The sequence below is a fragment of the Microcaecilia unicolor genome, chromosome 3, assembly GCF_901765095.1.
Source record: "Microcaecilia unicolor chromosome 3, aMicUni1.1, whole genome shotgun sequence".
Taxonomy (NCBI): Eukaryota; Metazoa; Chordata; class Amphibia; order Gymnophiona; family Siphonopidae; genus Microcaecilia; species Microcaecilia unicolor.
In genome coordinates this window covers 11,239,155-11,255,607 of record NC_044033.1, presented here as the reverse complement: position 1 = coordinate 11,255,607, position 16,453 = coordinate 11,239,155, and the positions used below count along the sequence as shown (strand labels likewise).

The following is a 16,453-nucleotide window of genomic DNA, read 5'->3' as shown; positions in this document are numbered from 1 at the left end:
AAGCTAGTGTGCTGCAATTACTTTGCACTAACTGGTTAGTGCATTCATAATATGGGAGCTTGTAGGGCCTCCTAAATAGGAGACAGTCATTTTTTTAATGCCAACATTAGAGAACGACCTGAGAAATAAGTCATTGAAAAAACCCTATGTCCTTGGGGTGCTTGACATGGGCTTAGCATGTGGTAAAGTCAGTCCAGAGGGCGGCTACTAAAATGGTCAGTGGTCTTCATCATAAGGCATATGGGGACAGACTTAAAAATCTCAATATGTGTATTGTGGAAGAAAGGCGGGAGAGGGGAGACACGATAGAGACATTTAAATACCTACGTGGCATAAATGCATAGGAGGTGAGTCTCTTTCAGTTGAAAGGAGGCTCTGGAATGAGGGCGCATAGGATGAAGGTGAAAATGGATAGACTCATAAGTAACTGGAAAGGGTGGTGAATTCACGGAACGGCCACCTGATGGAAGTGGTGGAGACGAAAACAGTATCTGAATTCAAGAGAGCTTGGGACAAGTACATAGGATCTCTCAGGGAGTGATAGGGAGAGTAGATGGCATGAATGGGCAGACTGGATAGGCCATATGGAGGGGCATACTCGTACATCGCTGGCGAAATAGATCGCCGGCAGCGCAACAGCTGGCCGGAACCGTATTATCAAAAAAGATGGCTGGCCATCTTTTTTTTCGATAATACAGTTTAGCCCGGCCAAATGCCAGAGTTCGCCGGGTTTGAGATCGCCGGTTTTGTTTTTCAGCAATGATGGGAAAAAATGCCGGCCATCTCAAACCCGGCGAAAACCGAGGCATTTGGTCATGGGAAGAGCCAGCATTTGTAGTGCACTGGTCCCCCTGACATGCCAGGACACCAAGCGGGCACCCTAGGGGGCACTTCTAACAATGTTTAAAAAAATACACAAATAGCTCCCAGATGCATAACTCCCTTACCTTGGGTGCTGAGCCCCCCAAATCCCCCCCCCAACCCACTCCCCACAACTCTACACCATTACCATAGCCCTTATGGGTGAAGGGGGTCACCTACATGTGGGTACAGTGGGTTTGGGGGGGGGGGTTGGAGGGCTCAACACTTAGCACTACAAGTGTAACAGGAAGGGGGGAGGATGGACCTGGGTCTGCCTGCCTGAAGTGCACTGCACCCATTAAAATCCGCTCCAGGGACTTTCATAGTGCTGTCAGGGAGCTGGGTATGACATTTGAGGCTGGCATACAGGCTGGTAAAAAAAAGGTTTTTATTTTAATTTTTTTTTAGTGTGGGAGGGGGTTGGTGACCACCGGGGAACTACGGGGAGGTCATCCCCCATTCCCTCCGGTGGTCATCTGGTGAGTTGGGGCACCTTTTTGAGGCTTGGTCGTGAAAATAAAAGGACCAAGTAAACCCGGCGAAATACTGCTTAACGCCGCTTTTTTTTTTTCCATTATCTGCAAAAGCAGGCAATCTGGTAGCCACGCCATGCCCGCCCATGTCCCGCCTTCGCTACGCTGCCGACACGCCCCCTTGAACTTTTGCCGGCGCGGCGATGGTGTCAAAAAAGCCGCTTACGATTATACCGATTTGGCTGGGTTTAGGAGATGGCCGGCCATCTCCCGATTTATGTCAGGAGATCGCCGGTGATCACTTTTGAAAATAAGCCTGATGGTCTTTATCTGCCTACATTTTTTCTATGTTGGCACATGCTAAGCCCATTTACTAGCCCACTTTAGTAGACATACTCCTCAGGCTTAAATAAAAATATGTGTCATTTAAACAAATCTTATTAACTGTAAGAGATCATAAAGACAAGAGACAAGCAGAACTAAAAATCACAGATATACAATATTACAAAATTATAGAAAACATGCAGTAACAAACCAGAAGTATGAATGTATTGGCATAGGGCTCGGTTTACTAAAGTGCATTACTGCGATAGCATAGGGTAATGCAGTTAGATAATAATTCAGTAAGGAGCAGAGTAGATCTAGGCAGCAAATGCACAAAAAGATGGCATTATAAGAACATAAGGATTTCCATACTAGGACAGATCGAAGGTCCATTAAGCCCAGTATCCTGTTTCCAACATGACCAATCCCTCCAGGAACTTGTCCAATCCTTTTTTAAACCCGGATATGCTAACCGCCGTTACCACACCCTCTGGCAAAGAGTTCCAGAGCTTAACTATTCGTTGAGTGAAAAAATATTTCCTCCTATTTGTTTTAAAAGTATTTCCAAGTAACTTCCTCGAGTGTCCCCTAGTCTTTGTAATTTTTGAATGAGTAGAAAATTGATTTACTTCTACTCGTTCTACACAGAATTTTGTAGACCTCAGTCACATCCCCCCTCATCCGTCTGTTTTCCAAGCTGAAGAGCCCTAATCTCTTTAGCATTTCCTCACATGGAGTTCCATCCCCTTTATCATTTTGGTCGCTCTTCTTTGAACCTTTTCTAATTCTGCTATATCTTTTTTGAGATACAGCGGCCAGAACGGAATCCAATACTCAAGCTGCGAACGCACTATGGAGCGATACAGAGGCATTATAGTATTTCCTGTCTTATTCACCATCCCTTTCCTAATAATTCCTAGAATCCTGATTGCTTTGTTCTCCGCCGCTGCACATTGTAGAGAGGAGAGTAATTTTGTAAAGTCACACCTAGATAATGCACATTCTCACATGGCTATTTTACAAAGTCAATTATGCACCGAATACTAGCATAGTTGTGAAAGCCACTAGTGCACTGTATACATCATCTGGTGTAAATGCTGCCTGCACTTATACATGTAAATGAAGGAGAGATGTTGTCATCTCTGTGCATAATTGCAGACTCTGTCCGTGCTGCGTCCCAAGCAGCGGCGTAGCCAGACCTCAGCGGGAGGGGGGTCCAGAGCCCGAGGTGAGGGGGCACAGTTTAGCCCACCTCCCCCAGCCGCTGACCCCCTCTGCCACATGATACCTTTGCTGGCGGGGGTCCCCAACCCCTGCCAACCAAAATATTCTTCAGCGCCGGAGGGGTTGGGGACCCCTGCCAGCAAAGGTACCAGGCGGCAGGGGAGGGTTGAAAATAGAGGGGGCCAGGGCTAAATCTGTGGGGGCCCATGCCCCCGTGGCCCTACCTAGCTACGCCCCTGGTCCCAAGTTCATCCCTGGACACTCCCACAGTGAAAGTCTGCACCATGCCACTTAAGTGAGTACTTTCATTCTAGTCATTTATGTACATAAGTGACTAAAATACTGCATTTATGCACATTCATAGCTCCTGATATAATATCCCCTTCATTTGAACCATGTCTGGCATCTGCAAGAAGTTAAGCTATTTGTTCAGTAGATTTTTTTAAATGTAATATTTATTGATTTTTGAAGAAATAACAATCGAAAGCAAAACAAGATTCAGTATCCAAACCAGGAAAATTTGTTTTCAAGATTAGATCTAAAAAATGAGCAGTGAATTGGGAGCTGCATATTGACAGGAAGTAAAATTAAAAGGGAAAATCCAGTAGCATTCTGTACTACTCTTGTGGTCAATAAATAATAAAATGCCAAACATATCACCAATCCTTTAAGAAGACAAGTATCTTAACCCTGGGATACAAGTTCTCACTGTTCAATCAATAACTAGGCTCAGTAAGAACAAACACTCTACCTCGAAATTTAATAAGACATCTCCTAGGATACCTTAGCAAGAGCTAACACTTGAGGGCACAGCTGGAGAAATCTCCTCCTCGTCTCCTGCGTCATAGAGGAAATGTATAGGAAAACATATATCTTAGGAGGTGACTGAAAAATCAAATCCCTATCAGACGAATTACAAAAGGTGGCAGCTGACATTCCATGATTAGTGGCTTCCTGGTTAGGTGTCTCCAGTCATCTGGGAAGAAAGATCCATAGCAATTCTTTTTTATTGTACTAGGTATATAATATGCACTCTCGATGCAAAATATTCACAAAATGTTGTTTCAACATTTTGTACGCTGAAATTATAAATCAATATTTGTCAGTATATTAAAAGCCATTTTTCAAAAAGAAAAGGTATCATTGCATTTTGTGGCATCTCAAAATTTGATCAGCTATATCAAGAAAAGTGATCCATGATTGTTGGGCAGACTGGATGTACGATACAGGTCTTCTTTATCTGTTGTCATCTACTTTGCATTTTCAGTTCTGTGAAATCTTTGCTTAAATGAATGCCGTGTAGCAGGGCCACTGAGAGACTGAGCCAGGCCTGGGGCAGGGCTGCTGCTGTTGCCCCCCCCCCCCCCAGACCTATTGCTCAAGCAAATTCTGCTGGGGGGGGGGGGTGACAGACTATAAAAATTGGGGAGCAGAGCCCAAAGTAGGGGGACACATATCGCCCCACCTCCATGCTCCCCGCCAGCAGAAGCCTTTCTCCAGCTCTGTTCTCCGCCGCATTACCTGCCCTGCGGCTGCTTTTTCCTCTCACGTCGCACTCCTATCGAGACACGATCACCCAGGTCCCGTCAGGAGCAGGAGAGAGACAGACCTTGGTGCCAGACCTCCCTTGGAAGCCGAGCCCAGAGGAATCTTGCCCTCCATCCCCTCCCCTCTCGATGGCCCTGCTGTGTAGCCATCAGAAATGCTGAAGATGTCCAATGTAGAATGAATAGGGAATTCCAGATGCTCATTCCAGCTCAGACTTCTTCAGTGTTTCAGAAGTGGCAATGTTTTTCTGAAAAGATTTCTGAATTAAGTATGTTTAATTTTGTTATGAATTGTAGACTTTGGACTTCATATATGGCCCAAATCATGCTTTATTGGCACAAACCAAATGGTTAAAAAATTAGTACAAACAGATACATTTAGATAATTGAGGCCTTTTTGCTTTTATAGTGAGTCTGTTCATTGTGTAAACATGGATTTCAGTAAAGGTTTTATGAATTTTTATGGTGGTTGACTTGTTATTATTTTTTATTGTTTAATTAATAATAGGAACTCCAACACATCACGACTCACTTGATAATCTATCTGTTTTTTTGATTTATTGAATTGATTATATCCATTATGTTACACTTATTATTTATGTAACCAAATGTTTATTTACTCTTGATTGGTGATTGTTAGCCACATTGAGTCTGCAGATAGGTGGGAAAATGTGGGATACAAATTCAACAAAATAAATAAATAAACTTAGCACTTTTGGGGTTCTTCAATCTCATTCAGTCCATGATCACTTCCCTTCTAGGTTATTACTGTGGGACTGTGATGATCGAAGTTACAGCTACTACATCGAGGTTTCCACCAATCAGCAGCAGTGGACCACAGTAGCAGATCGAACTAAAGTGCCCTGCAAGTGAGTTTTTCATAAGTCATTAATTTGTTTTGAATAGAAACCACACCTGGTCTTTAGGATGGAATGGCAAAACAAGCTTCTAGTATCTAAAATTGCTGACTGTTTTCTTAAAGTTGTATTTGTTGTTATGAAAACCTGTTTTCTTATCAATGCTAAGCCAGCAGATCAGTGGCGTAGCCAAGGGTGGGCTTGGGTGGTGGTCTCAGGCCCACCCAGTACCAGCATAGCTATAATGTGGCTGGCAGGGATCCCCAAGCCCCACCAGCTGAAAACTCCCAACAGCTGTCCCTCCTGCATACCTTCTAAATAGCAGATCTTCGCGTGCAGTGAGCAGTGACTGATGCATACTGCTCACACCGGCCCATAGCCTTCGCTCTGATGTATTCTTGCCTAGGCGGAAACAGAAAGTTGCGTCGGAGGGAAGGGTATGGAGCCAACATCAGCAGTGTGTATTAGTTGCTGCCTGTTGCCGGTGCAAATCTGCTATTTAAAAGGTATGGGGGGGGAGGGGAGAATGTTTGACAGACCATATGGTATGCAGGTGAGAAAAGGAGAGACCACATCATCTGTGGGATGAGGCGGGGTTCTTCTGCCCACCCATCTTGGGCCCAGGCCCACCCAAAATTGGGTGTCTAGCTACGCCCCTGCAGCAGATGCCAGCATAACAGGCTTGTGTTTAACAGTCTCTAGGTATTAGGAATGAAGGGGTTAACATCTGAGGTTCTGAAGCAGTAACACTGGCTAGAGAGCAATTGCTCCTGAGATCTTCAAAAAGTGGAGCTAACTTAGGAGATCACTGTTCCAGATGAGAAAAACACATGGCGGCTGACAGGAATAAACCTGCCATGGTTTGAATCTGTTTCTCTAGTGGGCCTGGAGATTACCAGTGACGCTGGAGATAGGTTACTCTGATGTTTTTGGTTTATTGTGAAATTGCCTTTATTTGCCCCAGTAGCGTAGCCAGCGATTAATTTTTGGGTGGGCCTGGAGGTGGACTGGGTGGGCACAGACCTCTTTCCTCTCCACCGTCCACCCTCGCCCGCCGCCACCACATTTTGTGTCCACCCGCGACCGCCCCGCCCGCAACAGCCCCCTGCACTGACCTGAAGCGCGTTCTCCCTCCAATCCAGCACCGGCGATCATAGCCAGCGTACCACGTCCAGCGCGCGTCGTCGGAGCTTCTTCTCAGGCGCGTCCCGCCTACTCTGCAACTTCCTGCGCCCCTTATTTGCCCGTTCTGGAATCTTTTAATCTTTTTGGGGGTAATTGTTCATTTTGTTGAATACAGACCTTTTAGTTTTCTACTTTTACTAGTTCTGTGTCTGAGACTGATTAGAATCCCAGGTGTAAGGTAGGTGTGGCACTGTGGGGTCTTCGGGTTTTGAAGTGAAAGGTCTATAGATGTGTTTCTCTTTGGGAAACCGGTGACCTCATGCTGTGGTGAAGTCTTGGTATGCTCAAACACCCCAGTGGCGTAGCTAGGTGGGGCCACAGGGGCCTGCCCCCCACAAATTTGCTCTGGGTCCCTGGTTGGCTGGTGGGGGTCCCCAACCCCCGCCAGCTGAAGACTTTGTCCAGTGCTGATCATGCTTGGTTTCACTAAAAGGAGCGTGTCGGACGTGAGGGGAAGAGAGAGCAGGGCAGGCAATGCGGTGGCACCGGAGACCAGCGCTGGACAAAGTCTTCAGCTGGAGAGGGTTGGGGACCCCCGCCAGCCAACCAGGGGCCCAGAGCAAATTTTGGAGGGGGGCCCAGGCCCCCGTGGCCCCACCTAGCTATGCCACTGGGGTGTTTGAGCATACCAAGACTTCACCATAGCCAGCCAAGGTATTTGCAGCAGCAGTGCTTCAGCTGGTGGGGGTTGGGGACCCCTGCCAGCCAAGATGTTACAGCGGCAGCAGTGGGCAGCGGAGGGGGGGGGGCGGCGAGGGGCAGGGGCGGCGGCCGGGCGGTGACCAAAATATGCCCCTCACCTTGGGCTCTGGCCTCCTCCCACCTCGAGGTCTGGCTACACCCCTGAAACACCCTAGAGGATTCATTTGTGAGCCTGGAGTCTAGTTGGTAGTTGGGGGTCAGAGTACGAGCACATGTGCAGGTGCAAGGGAGTGATACAAGCATGTTGCATGATAGATAGCATGGAAAGTAGTAAGCTTTAAGATCACTTAAACTGTTATTTAAATGATGACAGTAACTGCAGTGCCCAGCATATTAAGCTAGTAAAATAACTTTCCTTTCTCAGCCTTCCCAAGTACACATGGTCAGTGTTTCTAGAGTTCTCTGGTTTCTGGTCATCAATTTGAAGCATTTTGCGTGTGTGGGTAGATGAGAAAAACCTATAGTGCCGAGAAAACATTTAGGAACCTCCCAACATGGTCTACATTTTAGCATAATTTATACTGAACACAATTAGGACCTAATCTAAACCTTTATAAGAGAGAAAGATAACTCTTTGGAATAAATAACAAAAAAAAAAGATATATTTTGATTATTTATTCAACAAAATGTATTCTTGTGTGAAAATGTATATAATCCACTTTGGTTGTACCACAGAAAGGTGGTATATCAAGAATCACATAAATATATTAAGGGGGGAAATTATCAAGGTAAGTAAAACACAAGCTTTTATCGCACCTTGATGTACCATGGTAGTCAGCAACCTGTGTTATAACAGTCCCCCATGCTGCTGACTACCATGGTAAATGAATAACAGTGCTTGTGAGCCACCCTCAAGAAATGCTATTCAAGCAGTCCAAAGCATCAGGCTACCAAATTGTGGCCTGATTCTCCCAGCTGTGACTTTTATCCCCACCCTCCAATCTTCCTCCCCAATCAAGCCCCCCATTCTCCAATCCAAGTTTCCACATCTTTAGTGCAATCTTCAGTCCCTAGTCAAGATCCCACCCTCTTATCCAAGTTCTTACCTCCCCAATGCAGTCCTCAATGTCAGATCAAGCTCTGCCCTCTGATCCAAATTCCCCCTCCCCCTGATACAGTCCTCAGCCTCCAAAAAATCCCCCCTAATCCACCACCATGACAATACCTGTGTGCCCTGGTGGTCCAGTGGTCAGTGATCCCAGTCACTCCTGCTCTTCTGACACCACCGGTCAAAATGGTACCTCTAGAAGTAGACAGCATCGGTGGGGGGGAGGGGGAGGTGGGAATCGGATCAGAAGGTAGGAGATTTGATCAGGGGTAGGGTCCAGAATCTGCACTGTGCATCGGACCATGGCTTTGAATCAGTGTTCACTCACAGCTGCGCGGCCATGCACCTTTTGATAAGAGGCTACACAGCCAGGACCTCCCGCACCACTCTGCCACCCTCTACCATTGCTGCTGCTTTCCTTAACCAGCAGCAGCAGCAACAACAAACTGAAATACAGCAGTCATGGGACCTTCCTGTACATCCCCATGGCTGCCAGTCCATCCCCCTCTGACGAACATCTTGTTCCAGGGCAGTGCTAGCAGCCGCAGGTATGTAGAAGAAGGTCCTGCGATTGCTGTATTTAGGTTTGTCGCTGCTGGTTCAGGAAAGCAGCAGCACTGGTGGAGGTGTCAGGGGGCCCATGCTGGTTGGAAATGGGGTGGAGAGAGAGAGGGAGACCCAGACTGGGTAGAAAGAGAGGGGGTCGACGCTGGTAGGAAGTGGAGTGGAGAGGGGGGGACGACACTGGTTAGAAGTGGGATGGAGAGAGAGGGGGGGCCGACACTGGTTTTAAATGGGTGGAGAGGGGGGGGCTGACACCGGTTGGAAGTGGGATGGAGAGAGAGGGAGACAGACGCTGGATGGAAGTGGGATGGAGAGAGAGGGGGCAGACGCTGGATGAAAGTGGGGTGGAGTGAGAGAGAGAGGGCCCACGCTGGATAGAAGTGGGTTGAGAGAGGGAGGTGGACGCTGGATGGAAGTAGGGTGGAGAGAGAGAGGGAGCAGATGCTGGATGTGGAAGTAGGGTGGAGAGAGAGAGGATGCAGATGCTGGATGAAAGTAGGGTGGAGAGAGAGAAGGAGCAGATGCTGGATGTGGAAGTAGGGTGGAGAGAGAGGGAGCAGATGCTGGATGTGGAAGTAGGGTGGAGAGAGAGAGGAGGCAGATGCTGGATGAAAGTAGGTTGGAGAGAGAGAGGGAGCAGATGCTGGATGTGGAAGTAGGGTGGAGAGAGAGAGGGAGCAGATGCTGGATGTGGAAGTAGGGTGGAGAGAGAGAGAGGGAGCAGATGCTGGATGTGGAAGTAGGGTGGAGAGAGAGAGGGAGCAGATGCTGGATGGAAGTAGGGTGGAGAGAGAGAGGGAGCAGATGCTGGATGTGGAAGTAGGGTGGAGAGAGAGAGGGAGCAGATGCTGGATGGAAGTAGGGTGGAGAGAGAGAGGGAGCAGATGCTGGATGTGGAAGTAGGGTGGAGAGAGAGAGAGGGAGCAGATGCTGGATGTGGAAGTAGGGTGGAGAGAGAGAGAGGGAGCAGATGCTGGATGTGGAAGTAGGGTGGAGAGAGAGAGAGGGAGCAGATGCTGGATGTGGAAGTAGGGTGGAGAGAGAGAGGAGGCAGATGCTGGTTGCAAGTGAGGAGAGAAAGACGGCACTTGCTGGTTGGGGGGGGGGGGGGCAGAAGTGGACAGAGTTAGTGAGATCCTAGGAGAATAAGAGGAAGTGAAATAGAGCTGCGGGTGAGGGGAAGAGGTGGCCAGCTCTGAACACAATGAAAAGAGTGTTAAACTGAGGACTGAATAGGAAAAGAGAATTAAATCTAGACAGGCAGAAAATAAGTTGAAGAAAGCTGAAAGGAAAAGGTGGAGAGAAAAATGACAAAGGGACAGGAAATCCTGGCAAGAGAGTTAAGAGAAGACAAGGAAAGCAGAAACCAGATACTGGGACCAACACAACTGGGTGAAAATAAAACCAAAGGTAGAAAAAAAGATAAAGTAGTGTGGTGGCTGTGTTAATAAACATTAATAAATAAAAGTAGAAATGGAAAAAAGGTGTTATATTTTTATTAGACTCGTTTTAATACCTTTTTGGCTAACTTTCAGAGTCTAAAACCTCCTTCCCCATGTCAGAACAGGATACAGTATACAGTTTTGCCTGAGGAAAGGAGGCTTTGGCCTCTGAATGCTAATTGAAAAATGTATTTAGTCCAATAAAATGGTATCATATTTTCCATTTTTTTGTTTTATTTGTATTTGTTCATTTGTAGTGTAGTGATTGGAATATGTCAGTTTTTGAAATTTACATCTGATATCTTTCTATTTTGGAAAGTAGAGGGGTCATGCATTGCTTTTTCTTTTTCTGGTTCCACACTGTACGCAGAGTTTGGATTCTTGGGGGTTCCATGTAATTTTTATTTCTATTTTTAGTTCATGGTTTTATTCTATACTGGGTGAGAGTCTGTGTTCTGCATGTGTAAAAGAGACCTGGTTTTCTGTTAGCATTGACTGCAGGATCAATCTGTACTAATGTGGCTTGTTTAGTTTTCCAATCGGTGTATTGATCTAGCGCCCACTGTAGTGCTGTCTTTTCCTAGGTAGGTTCTTGTTGTGCGACTCATGGAAGTTGCTGCTATTATAGTATGTTGGAATTGCTTTGTAGGTCCTGAGTAATGTATATCGGGTTTTGTATTTCTTCACCTTAATGCCTGGTATTGGACTTTGGATTTGGATCTATACCACACCTTTCTCAGTAATAGTTCAAGGCAAGTTACATTCAGGTTCTGTAGGTATTTTCCTGTCTCTGGAGGGTTTACAATTTAATCTGAGGCAACAGATGGTTGTGACTTGAGCAAGATCTGAAGGAGCATCAGTGGGATTTGAACCCTGACTTCCCTGGTTCTCAGCCTGCTGCTCTAACCATTAAGTACAGCTAATACAGATAGGGGTCCTTTTACTAAGTCGCCTAAGGCTCTATGCATGCCCAACGCATGTCAAAATGGAGTTACCGCCCGGCTACCGTGTGCAATTTCATTTTTGGTGCGTGGCCGATACGCGCGACCGAAAAATAATTTTTATTTTTGGACGCACCTATCAGACGTGCGCCAAGTGGCATTTAGTGCATGGTCATTACCGCCCGGTTACTGCATGAGACTTTACCGCTAGGTCCATGGCTAGCGGTAATGTCGCAGACCCAAAATGGACACGCAACAATTTTCATTTTGCCGCACGTCCATTTTTGGCAAAAATTTAAAAAGGCCTTTTTTACAGGTGCACTGAAAAATGGATCGGCGCACACCCAGAACCCGCGCCTACACTACCGCAAGCCATTTTTCAGCGTGCCTTTGTGAAAGGACCCCATAGTACCTAATGTTTGGTAACAAAACAGCAAACTAAAGGCTAGCAGAGCTGAATCCTGGTGGTCATTTGGCAACCTGACAAGTAATTGAGGGGGTGGGGGCAGTAACCTCAGAATTTCTGTTACAGTACTGCTGAACATTACTGTTCACATGGTCAACTGGAAGATGTTGGAAGTTAGGGCTGACAGAGCCAAGTGTTAAAGGACCTGCATATATTTCCAGAATACTGTAAATACTATTCTGTTCAATATGTTGTATCATTTTGCCATGCATTATTTTGATTTTTTTTTTAACTGATATCCTGGTATGACAATGTCATAATAAAACTGTGTAAGCCACATTGAGCCTGCAAATAGGTGGGAAAATGTGGGATACAAATGCAATAAAATAAATAAGTATATAATTCCCTCGCGTGAACACAGTGTGTATAATACCATCAGTAACAGAGGTACTGGGGGAGACAGCTGGTAGACAGTGAATGGGGTTCTTTCTTGCAGTGTTAAAAAGTGCCCCTACTGCCCCCCCCCCTTTTTGTTTGGAGAGGTGCTCATTTATTTGCTGCATTTGTACCCCACATTTCCCACATATTTGCAGGCTCAATGTGGCTTACACTGTGTTGCAAAAGGTATAATCATAAACAGAGTAAGAGGTATGGTCTAATTTAACATATGCCCCGTCCTACATGCTAGACCTTATCGACCTCCCTACCAGAAATGCTAAAATATCTGCCCGCACATTTCTTAATCTACACTTCCCCAGCTGCAAAAGAGTAAAATATAAACTAACGCATGCGACCAGCTTTTCTTATACGAGCACACAGATGTGGAATGCACTACCTACCAGCTTGAAAACAATTAACGAAATAACTAACTTTCGCAAATCCCTGAAAACATATCTCTTCAAGAAAGCCTATCCCGAGAATCCATAGCGTAATTTAACACCTCACTAATTCAACCTTCCATGAAATTCTTCACTACATAACTGTTTGAATAGTTCTATTTGTTGTCCTTGGTCTTTTGTAATACCAACCGTATCTCTGTTATTCTTGATTGTAACACCATATGTATCTGTTACCCTGGAATGGCATTGCCATAACAGGCTTTGTAAGCCACATTGAGCCTGCAAATAGGTGGGAAAATGTGGGATACAAGTGCAATAAATAAATAAAGCCTTTGCCACTAGCAAAGACACACAGCCTTTTTTGTACTGCTGGATATCACCAGTGTAAACCGCACGTCTTATATTCCGCCAGAACCGATATACTCATATCACCCCTCTCCTCAAATCACTTCATTGGCTTCCGATCAGATATCGCATACAAGTCAAGCTCCTCCTCCTTACCTACAAATGCACTCAGTCTGCGGCTCCTCACTACCTCTTCACCCTCATCTCCCAATATGTTCCCGCCCGTAACCTCCGCTCAGAGGACAAATCCCTCCTTTCAGTTCCCTTCTCCACCACTGCCAACTCCAGGCTCCGCTCATTCTGCCTTGCCTCACCCTATGCCTGGAACAATCTTCCTCAGCCCCTACGCCAAGCCCCCTCCCTACCCATCTTCAAATCTCTGCTTAAAACTCACCTCTTCAATAATGCTTTCGGCACCTAACCTTTCGAGAAATATAGTATACCCTATCAGATTGTCTCTACACTTGTCTTTTAGATTATGAGCTCCTTGAGCAGGGACTGTCCTTCCATGTTAAAATTGTACAGCGCTGCGTAACCCTAGTAGCGCTTTAGAAATGTTTAGTAGTAGTAGTAGAAGTGAGTATGTGAGACAACTTGCCTTTTGGCTGCTAAAAGTTACAGAGGCTGGCAAGGACTATCCCCCCTCACTGCTCTCCTTGCTTGCTTAGTTTGGAAGGACTGAGGACAGAATCAGGCAAAGGTTTGTTGTCTTCCAAAAGAAAGCACACTTTCCCATCCCAAACCACCAATTAATAGCTATCCTTCCTGTAATTGTCACTGTTATCTATGACTGGATTTAATCCTCTCTTGACATAGTATGACATTAATTAAACACAGCCATGTTCTTCTCTCCGTTTTTTAAAGGGCAAGCGGTTGTGTTAACTTCTCCTAAGTTGATAGGATTCAGCAATATCAAAGCTCTGTGCTTGTTACAAGGACTTGGCTGACATACAAGTCTAGTATTCAAGTCAAAAGAAAGGCCAAAAGTTGTCAAAACCAAAGAATTTATCATGGTGCCTTTCTGTGTATGTATTAAGCAGCAGTTCCAAAAAAACATTAGCTAGATGAATAATTTCAAAAAGGTTTTGTCCCATTGTACTGTTCTTTTGAAAATAAACAAAAAGGCCAGAAATGCCACATATACTGGATCTAAGTGTGCTTATAGGTATAAATCTTTTTAAATCCTAATATAATACATGTGACTCTGAATGTTCAGGTTCCAGATTTCTAAGATTTTTAAATATTTGTATTATATAGCATAGTAACATAGTAAATGACGGCAGATAAAGACCTGTACAGTCCATCCAGTCTGCCCAAGAAGACAAACTCATTTTACATGGTATGTGATACTTTATATGTATACCCGAGTTTGATTTGTCCTTGTCATTCTCAGGGCACAGACCGTAGAAGTCTCTTGTACTAAAAGTTCTGAAGATTCTGGAATCTTAAAGAGTTACAAGGTTCTGGAATCCCAATTAGTAGCAATATTCCATGTAGAACCCCAGAGAGTAACATAGTAAATGAAGGCAGATAAAGACCAGTACGGTCCATCCAGTCTGCCCAAGATAAACTTATTTTACATGGTATGTGATACTTTATATCCGAGTTTGATTTGTCCTTGCCTTTCTCAGGGCACAGACCGTAGAAGTCTGCCCAGTACTGAAGCTAACATCAAAGCCCCTTAAAATTTACACTCCAGCCCATCCCTATCTATTCAATCACGATCAGGGCATAGACCGTAGAAGTCTGCCCAGCTCCCGTTTTGTTTCCAATTACCGGCGTCGCCACCCAATCTCTGCTAAGATTCCACGGAACCATTCCTTCTGAACAGGATTCCTTTGTATTTATCTCACACATGTTTGAATTCCATTACCGTTTTCATCTCCACCGCCTCCCGCGGGAGGGCATTCCACATATCCACCACCCTCTCCGTGAAAAAATACTTCCTGACATTAGTCCTGAGTCTGCCCCCCTTCAACCTCAATTCATGTCCTCTAGTTCTACCGCCTTCTCGTCTCCGGAAAATGCTCATTTGTGGATTAATACCTTTCAAATATTTGAACGTCTTTATCATATCACCCCTGTTTCTCCTGTCCTCTAAGGTATACATGTTCAGGTCAGCAAGTCTCTCCTCGTACGGTTTGCAATGCAAATCCCGTACCATTTTCGTAGCTTTTCTTTGCACCGCTTCCAGTCTTTTTCCATCTTTAGCAAGATACGGCCTCCAAAACTGAACACAATACTCCAAGTGGGGCCTCACCAACGACTTGTAGAGGGGCATCAACACCTCCTTTCTTCTGCTGGTTATGCCCTTCTCTACGCAGCCTAGCATCCGATTTCTGGCCACGGCCGTCACATTGTTTCTTCACCTTCAGATCCTCTGACACCAATACCCCAAGGTCTCTCTCCTTGGGGTGTTGGCGTTGGTATTATAATTGTCATCATTATTGTTATTATTGCACTGCCGACACACCTGGAAGCTATTGAAGTGGTGTACACTCAGCTATAGTAGGTATTTTTCTGTATCAAAACATAACCCTATTATTGAATCCCATTTTGGGAGCTAGTGAAGCTTGAAATATGATCCCTATTTCCTGACACCATTCTTGCTTCCATATTTTGGATTAATTTCAATCCTTTACTGTACAAGCAGCTCCTCGTTTTTATCTTGTGATCTGAACTGGATCTACATCTAACCTGGACAAAAACAAAAGGATAAACCCGAAGTTACATGCATCAACTGGAACATCCAGGGACATCAGAACCAGAAACTAAAAAGCAGAAACAGTAAATACAGTCTGTGAGTTGAAATTTATATTTCTGATTGCTTTAACTGCTTATCAAGGAAGGACTTTGATTCTCATATTTTGCTAAAATGAAGACCTTCCAACCCCTTGCTGTATCAAACTTCCAGGGGAAATCGTCATTTGACTTACAATACAGAATCAGGTTTGGTTTGGTTTTACAATGCAGAAAAGGTCCTTGTTCTTTCAGACTTGTGGACCTACAGAGACTGAAGTGCCACCTGGTAAAATCTGCTCAGTAACACCCAACCCTATTGAAAAGTTGCTAGTGAAATTTGCTTAAGTAACATCCAACATCACTGAAAGGCTGTTGACCTGATAGAGAGAGTCGCTGATTGAAAATTGTTAAGACGTCGAGAATATGCCTTGGGCCAGGAGGCCCTCAGGGATACCAATGATGTGTGGAAATTAAAACTCTATTCCTCATCAACAAAAGAGAAGACATTAAGTGAAAGAGGTCAAACACCTACCTAAAAGTACCCAAGCAACCACCACCCTGCCATTCACATACTGTCCCCAGCACCCCTTGGAATCAACAGCCTGATGAATGCCAAATCAGCTTCTAAGAAATCCCAAAAGATCCATCATGTCATATGTGAACAGCCTCTACTGTAGACATCTAAAGAATAATTGAAACCTAGCTACCAAATCTTCTGATGCAGACCCCGTGCCATTTAAACCTTTCAGAGGAAAGCGACCAAAATGGTATGGGTTTTGGACTAGAATCTATATATGGCACCAGAAAATTCTGCATGGAGAGAAAATCCGCCTAAGCGGATGTTGGCAGAAATTCTGGTCTTGATAACAGCCATTTAAATCTTACAAGTGTTTGCAAAATCATGCGTAAGAATTTAGGTCTGAAAACAAAGTTTCTAATAAAATGTTCTCTAA

The 16,453-nt window shown here is 45.0% G+C and overlaps 1 protein-coding gene across 3 annotated transcripts in view; it reads left to right on the top strand.

Moving 5' to 3' along the window:
- The window catches only part of BTBD9 (BTB domain containing 9), a 533,997-nt gene that overhangs the window by 444,072 nt on the left and 73,472 nt on the right, over window positions 1-16,453 (top strand). For all 3 annotated transcript variants that reach the window (XM_030195766.1, XM_030195767.1, XM_030195768.1), the window contains exon 9: window positions 5,191-5,298. In XM_030195766.1, coding sequence (XP_030051626.1) covers window positions 5,191-5,298 — 108 coding nt within the window. The remainder of the gene's footprint in view (window positions 1-5,190; window positions 5,299-16,453) is intronic.